We start from the raw sequence: 8,006 nt of genomic DNA, 5'->3' as shown, positions 1-8,006 counted from the left end.
TCAGCATAAAGCCAGCATAAAACTGACATAATCTATGCATCAGGTCCCCCGGTTAATTTGACAGAGAAACAATGGTGTGACCGCATCCGAGCTGAATCAGTTTTGTCCTGCTGTCTAATCAGTGGCACTGAGACCTTGTGCTAATGGTGATGGAAGAGCAGCCCTTGCCCAACGCCCCGACCCCGCTGCTGTTTCGCATTCAGGTTGCCTTGACCAGAACCAAACGCACTCATTCACCGGGGGCAGGGAAGGGAGCAGAGCTAACTCTGCTTTCCCAGTTTCCCGAAACAGCAGGGGAATACTTGCTGCCGCCCCCCCTCCCGCAGTTTGCTGGGCTGCATCTCCCTTCCTACTTATACCCGCACCGCCGCCGCTGCAGCAGCAGCACTCCGGCAGAACCGGGAGGCGCTGACACGGCGGCCGAGGGGCGGGAGGGGACCGGCAGGGAGGGGGCCCGGCGGGAGCAGCCCCGCAGGCGCAGCGCCCGCATCCCGGCGCGCCGGGGCCGCTCCGCACCGCCCGGGCAGCTCCGCCGCCGCTGCCGCGCCGCCTCCCCGCCCGCCCGGCGGCAATGCCAGACCCGAGGACGCTGTCATCTTAAAGAGCGCAGGGGAGGGACCGTGTGGAAGGGAGGCGGCGGTGCCGGCGCCGCGGGAGGAGGCGGGCGCCAGCAGCAGCAGCAGCAGCAGCATCTCCGCGGGAGCCGCCGCACGAAGGCGCGCTCCCGGCCGCCCCGCTCGCCGCCCCGGCCTCCAGCGCGCCGCCGCCTCCCCGGGCAGCGGGGCTCGCCCGCCCGCTCGCCAGCCCAGGCGTCCCCGCCGCCGGGGCCGCCGCAGGGCCGGGGGAGGCGAGCGCGGCCTCGGCGCGTCCCGGGCGGCCGGCGGGGGAGGAGGGGGCCGCGGCTGCGGCGGGGCGGACCGCGCTCGGCGGCGGCTCCCGCAGGCGGCCCCGACCCCCATCCCCGGGCCGGGCCGGCCGTGCCGGTGCCGCCCCTCGGCCGCGCCCGCCCCCTGGCTGCCTGCTCGGCGGCGCGGCAGTGCCGGCGGGGCTATGGCTGCGGAGGAGGTGCTGCAGGGCGCAGACCACTACAAGAGCGAGATCGAGCGGCTGACCAGGGAGCTCTCCGAGACGACCCACGAGAAGATCCAGGCGGCGGAGTATGGGCTGGTGGTGCTGGAGGAGAAGCTCACCCTCAAGCAGCAGTACGATGAGCTGGAGGCGGAGTATGACGGCCTCAAGCAGGAGCTGGAGCAGCTGAAGGAGGTGAGGCAGCCGGGCTTTTGTCTCGGCCCGCCGCCGGGGGCTGCGGGCAGGTGCGGGGCGCCCCACGCGTGTCCCTGGCCGGCCCCTGCCGGTGGGAGAGCGGGGACGCGATGCGCGGGCCCGGAGCGGCTGCGGGCTCCGCTCCGGGGGTGGGGAGGAGGGGATTCCCGGGGCCGAGGATCAGCCGGGACCGCGGAGCTTAAGGACGGATTACACGAGATCGCAACCCCCTTGTCCTGAGACATTTCCCCGGGGCCGCGCTCCGGCTCCTGCCCCGGCAGCCTCCCGCACTCAACTTGTGGGAACGAGCAGGCGTTTGCGGCAGGGGAGGGTGCCCCGGTCCTGCCCGCACCGCATCGCCCGGGGCTTGTCTGGCAAGAGCGAAGGAAACGGCGGGATGAGAGCTGGGCCAACGCAGTGCTTAAGGAGTCGGGATCTCTGTAAACAGCTGTCTGCAGTGCGTGAGGAGAGAGACAATTCCTTTTGAAGTTATTTATAGACCCGCTTTAGTCTGCCAGTGAGGGGAACCGCTGCCATGGGGGGGGCGGGTATACAGCGCTCTCGAGGTCACCCATCAGTGGAAATTAAACTTCTGCGTCATGCTGAAAGGGTGAAATATTCGATTGGAGGAGTGATTTGGGGTTATCTTTTTTGAGTGTTTTTGTAACACTCAAAGTATGAAGTAGGTGGGTGTTACACCTTGCCTTTCAGCTCTGCTAAACATGACTCTGCCTCCGAAAAATCATCACCGTCCCTATGTTCATCCTTAAGGGAAGTAACTTGAGGCTGATAACAGTGCACGTACGTGGGAGCTCCGGGAGGGCTGTGTGTGCACACGTATGCAGCACTCACCGCTCTGCATCTCATGCTGCTTTTATACCGTCTCAGAATGTAACTGACTAGGTTTTGTAAACAGAAGGTAAAGCATCAAACAGGTATTCTCCCAAATTTAGAATGTATCTTTTTGTTCTACAAAAAAACCCCAGACAGAACAAAATGCCCCCTGCTTTACAGAATGTGCAGAAATTCTTTTAGAATTAATGACATTTCTATTAGAAACCATGAATGTATTCCATGTGGAAGAAATACACTTAAAAAACTTAGATTATTTCTCTTTCTATTCTTTAGACTACTAACTGATGCCCTTTTAGAAGCCTTTTTAATAAAATAAGGGTTTCATTTTGCTTGCAGGTAAATGAGTTATGCTACAGACTTGGTTCAGTGTCCAGAAGAGTTGAGAACATTTTATTTTCAATACGAAGAATAAAGCTGTTTTTCAGAAAAACCTATTGGTCTCCTTAAACTTGATCTCTGCCTCCCTGCCCCCCCTGAGCCTATGGAATAGGCTCAGGACTTCTGAAACCAGAGTGAGGGATAGAGATACATCACTTGGCACTGGCATGAAGGCAGTGCTGTTTGAAATGACCTGAAGTAATAGAGGAACAGAATTAAAAGGGGAAAGTGCAATGCAGTTTCTAGGGAAAAAAAGAAGAAGAAGAAGACAGAGGAGGAGATCAGCAAAGCTGCAGGTAGCTGTTATCCCACCATGATCATGTACAGAAGAAGACTGATGAGAAGCCAGGAGGACACATGGGTGCACAGGTAGTGCAAGGAATCGAGTTGAAATGATGAAACTAGAGGGATTAGTCAATCAATGCAATTCATTGAAATCAAAGATGGGCACAGACTCTCTTCCTCTTTACCTCTCCTTGAAGTCAGTGCATGCTCTGCAGCCCAAAATATCTCCTCTGGGGCCATGCCTTCATGCTGTGCCAGCCACAGCATGGATGCTGAGGGGATATTCACAGGGGGAGGAACAGGAAAAACCCCATAGCTTGCCTGATGCCAAGCAAGATTGGAGTTTCTCCAATTTCCAGTCCAGACCCAGGGCTCTCAATTCCAGAGCTCTCCTTAGCAGCAGGTAGGGCATTTCCATCCCCACCTAGGCTGCAAGCAATTGTTTTCTTGCTTTTAACCTTTATAGCAGAAACCACACTGATTCGTGCTGCACATGCACTCTGCAAAGGAGAATTTTCTCTTAGCCCTTCCTGTTGCTGTAACCTGTTTTCTACATCTGTGTTAGCACCTCCATTAAGGCAGTTCCCTCAGCACAAGTCAGACCTCTAATGGTGAGACAGAAGCAAATGGTGCCTCCAACGACACCAGTGAGGCAGAATTCAGGTAGTTCAGGCAAATTGTCCTGTGGAGTGTAGGTGTGGGGCTGTAGGGTTCTGTCTGAAAGCTCTTAAGGGGCCAGAGAAGTCCAAAGACACGTTTTTGGTTTAGTAAAGCACTATCCAAAATGTGTGGAGGAGGGTTTTTGTGTCCTCCCTCCAGCAGCCCCTTGCAAGAACATGCTGCCCAGTGGTAGGACTTTGAATGCCAAGACTGACTGACAGACAGAAATCTGTGCTGTGCTCTTCACTGCATTTGCATCCTCTTTGAAGCCATATTGGGACATAGAAACTAGGCCTCAGATTTGTGCTAGAATAAGCAGTTTGTCCATTCCCAAGGAATAGTAGGTGCAATGAGGTGGCCAGGATTATGTTATGACAATTTCTTCTCCTTCTGCAGACCTTCTCTGAACAGATTCAGTTACTGGCGTTGACTTTTTGAGACAAGTCTTAATTTTTTAACGGTTATATTATTGATTGCTCGTGTTCTGTTGTTAGGACCTCATATTTATTTATTACTCAGTTGAAGAGCTGCCTGTCTTTAACTTTACTCAGCCATGGTTTGGCAGACTGGGATCTGAAGACTTCTCCCATCCGCCTTGGCAATCCAAAACTGCAGTGGACTTCAGCAGTCCTTTACCATATAAATGGCAATACCTCTGCTATACAATAATTTCCATCTTTGGAGAGTGAAATGGGAAACTAAGGCCATTATGGGATGTTGAAGTAAAAGCAAATTACAATATATTACATTAAATATTAATACTTGTATACAGGATATATGCTATCCACAATGTGAATTGTTTTGGTAACCTCTGATGTTTCTTCTGCTGTGTTCACAGGTCTCTGCTTTAGCCCAAGATTTTGATGTTTTGGGCCATGAGATAAATTCATGTTGCAAAACCACTGTTATTATTTAAAGCTTTATTAATTTTCATGGGGTTTGGGTTGTTTTTTTTTCTTAGTCTCAGAAAATGATGTTTCTCTAGTCAATTACATCTCAGTCTAGTAGAATTTTGATCTTTGGTGAAACACTCTCATTTTAGGGCCCCTGTTACGAATGTTACTTTAGCTCATGTCGCTTTTAATCTACAGTCCATGAAAATTCAGAGACTAGGACTTGCTATTAGCCATGGGATTGAAGGTAGCTTGTTTTCATTGTCTTGCTGAGTTGAGAGTTTAATTACCATAATATTTTATGTAAAGCATCTTCCAATGGTTTCATTATATCTGGTCTTACATGTTCACATTGCATTTGCTGTAAGAGTAATGTGTGTTGTTCTGTTTCTTTTAATGGAAGTGTAAAATGTCTTCATATTGATCTTCTTGCATGTATACTGCAGCTGTCCCTTCTTTAGCTTGGGGGTCCCTTCCTACCTCAGCCATTCCATGATTCTCTGATCAGCCACTGGACACTGGTGGTCCATAAAGTTTTTAAAGCAGAGAAATATCAGTCACATCTGCTCATGATTAAATGGGGATGGAAGGCTTTGTGTCCAACTCTGCAAGAGTTAGGCCTGGGAAATCCTGGCAGAGATTTCTCTTTGGGAATCAAATCATGAACATGGCAGCTGTTCCTCGCCTTGACTCCCTCTCTGACTGAGTAATTTAGGCAATATCTCACTTTGCTATGTATTACAGTCTATGGAGACAAACTCTTCAGGGTTGCACAGGGCACTGGATATCTGATTTCCAGGCGGTTTAGTGCTTGCTTTACTTAAAATCAAATTATCCATGGTAAATGCTTGGACACCAGACTAGTGGTGAGTAGCCCTGTCCTTGGCAGGTGTTTGTTTTATTTACCTCACAGAAATGTTGTATCAATGATTATGAAGTGCTTACTCAGTTTACTAATAGGGCTTCCAGAAGTGATTCTGGGTCTGTGTCTGAAAGCGTTTTTTGAGGAGTAGAGCTGAAGATCTCTCTGGCAGCTTCTTTTCTGTTCTGCTCTTCCTCACACTATTTCAGCACAGGTGACTCAAGCTCCATCTCCTCTTCTGAAGTGACACTGCCCCTCCAGCTCCCCCACTGTTCTCCAGAACCTCTCGCCCTCCTGCTGCTTGAATCACCTCTGCCTCTTCCATCTCTCAAGTGTACATTTGGTGGGACTTCTCTGCATCCAAAAAGGCTGGAGGAGAGGGAGACTCCTCCCAAAAAGCATTCCAAATACAGCCCTCTTAAATGTGGATTCTTATGCACACCTGTCTACATCACAGGATGCTTAGGAAAGTGTGAAGCAGCACATAAATCGCACTGAGATGTTCTAAATTCTCCCCACAGCTGAATGTGTTCCAAATATGGAGCTTGGGAGCTGTGAACTGCTGCCATCTCAGTATATCTTTACACCTCCTTCCAGTGGCAGCTCTGTGGGCTTGAGTTGGATGAGGTGAAACATTTTCGGCAACTCATCCTGATCTCACCACTTTGTCCTTTGTGCCTGCTCATGTTGTGTCGCTCAGAAAGGCTGTGCTGCCCAGCACCCAGCTCAGAGATGAGGGCATTCAGTTATTACAGGCTGGGGACGGACTGACTGACTGACTGACTGACTGACTGAGGGTCAGGTCTGTGGCAAAGGATTTGGGAATCTTCGAGGACAGTAAGCTGAATGCTGGACAGCAGTGTGTCCTGGCACTGAGAATTCTGTCAGCATCCTGAACCTTTAGCAGCAGAAGCAGAGCTGGTAAATTTAGAGAAGTGGTTATCACTTTCAAGCTGGCAGTTGTACATCTAGAAAACAGCATCCAGTTTGGGCACCCATAATACAAGAAAGGCATGGATAAACTGGACTGCATTCAGCAAAGGACCACCAAGATGGTCAGGAGCTGAAGCACTTGCCCTGTGAGGAGAGGCTGAGGGGGCTGAGCTTCTTCAGCCTAGAAAAGAGAGGGCGGTGAGGGACCCAGCAGCACAGACATGGACACAGAGTGCATTGAGATGTCAGAGCCAGGCATTTTGTGGAAGTGCCCTGTACCTCTAGTTGGAGGCCTGTCACTGGTGGTGTCCCCCAAGGGTTGGTACTGGGTCCAGTACTGTTTTAACTTGCTCATCAGTGACTCAGATGAAGGGGCAGCTGCCTCCTCAGCAAGTTCACTGCTGACACAAAGCTGGGAGGGGTGGCTGATACCCCAGAGGGCTGTGAGCCCTTCAGAAGGACCTCGACAGAGATGGGAAAGATGGGCACAGAAGAACCTCCTGAAATTCAGAAAAGGCAAGTGAAGGATCATGTACCTGGGAAGGGATAACCCCATGCACCTGGCTGAGTGCTGACCTGCTGGGAAGCTGCTCTAGAGAAGGACCTGGGGGTCCTGCTGGACAACAAGCTCTCCATGAGCAGAAAAGTGTCCCTGTGGCAAAGAAGGCCAGCAGTGTCCTGGGTGCATTGGGAACAGCATTGCCAGCAGGTTGAGGGGGGGGATCCTGCCCCTGTACTCAGCCCTGGTGAGGCACATCTGGAGTGCAGTGTCCAGTTCTGGGATCCTCAGGACAAGAGAGACACGGAGCTCCTGGAGTGGGTCCAGCAGAGGGTGGCAAAGATGATGACGGGACTGGAGCATCTCACTTACAAGGGTAGGCTGAGGGAGCTGGACCTGTTCAGCCTTGAGAAGAGATTAAGGAGAGGGGACTTTATCAATGTCAGTGGTATCTAAAGGGATGGTGTCAAGGGGATGGACCAGGTTCTTCCTGGTGGTTCTGAGCAATAGCACACGAGGCAATGGGCAGAAATTGTTGCAGAGCAGGTTCCACCTTAACACGAGGGAGAACTTCTTCACTGTGCGGGTGAGCACTGGAAGAGGTTGCCCAGAGTGGCTGTGGAATCTCCTTCCCTGGAGGAAGGGAGGTTGGAGTAGCTGACCTCCAGCTGTCCCTTCCAACTCCAGCTATCCTGTGATACTGTGAAGGGTGGGAGGACAAGAGATAACTGGCATAAATGGAAACTTCAGAGGTTCAGACTGAATTTGAGGTAGATCTGTTTCCCTGTGAGCACAGGCAGTCCCACAGGCGTTGCCCAGAGAGGTCATGCAGTCTCTTTCCATGGAACTTTTTAAGCCCCAGCTGGATACAGCCCTCAGAAACCTGGGCTGGGTGCAGAGCTGGTCCTGCTGTGAGAGGAGGTTGCACTAGGGGAGAAAGGGGGCAAACAGCAAGGAGCTTGGAGCAGTGCAAAGTGCCTGAAGGGTGCCCAGTGTGCACAGTTAAATTTGAGTGTTGCTGTGAGTTACCCTACACACAGTCATGTCCTGCCTAGAAACAGTGACTGTCAGCAGGCCCACAGCCTCACTTCGTGCTTGAATTTCATTTTCTCTTGCTTGTTATTAAGTCTCCAGTGACCTGGGGTTACTAAGGGCAGAGTTGGATGTGCTCATCTCTCAGCAAGACAATCCTACATCTCCTTCTGCCATTCCTGCCCCTGTTCTGGCTCTCAGCTGTGCAACTGTTCACACTGTCACAGCAGGGTAGGAAACTAGCCTCAGTTAAAAATAACTGAGGAGGGGTTATTGCTGTCAGTAATCCAGATTGGGTTCATCATCTGATTCCCAATACCTCCAGGGAACTGCTTTACCTTTGCCT

The 8,006-nt window shown here is 51.6% G+C and overlaps 1 protein-coding gene across 5 annotated transcripts in view; it reads left to right on the top strand.

Moving 5' to 3' along the window:
- The first annotated feature begins 1,023 nt into the window (after positions 1-1,023).
- Positions 1,024-8,006, top strand: part of BICD1 (BICD cargo adaptor 1) — a 166,510-nt gene continuing 159,527 nt past the window's right edge. For all 5 annotated transcript variants that reach the window (XM_084206518.1, XM_084206519.1, XM_084206517.1 and 2 more), the window contains exon 1: positions 1,024-1,263. In XM_084206518.1, coding sequence (XP_084062644.1) covers positions 1,051-1,263 — 213 coding nt within the window. In that variant the 5' untranslated portion in view covers positions 1,024-1,050. The remainder of the gene's footprint in view (positions 1,264-8,006) is intronic.

The sequence above is a fragment of the Fringilla coelebs genome (genome assembly GCF_963513975.1).
Source record: "Fringilla coelebs genome assembly, chromosome: 5".
NCBI lineage: Eukaryota > Metazoa > Chordata > Aves > Passeriformes > Fringillidae > Fringilla > Fringilla coelebs.
This window is presented reverse-complemented; position numbering and strand designations above follow the sequence as displayed.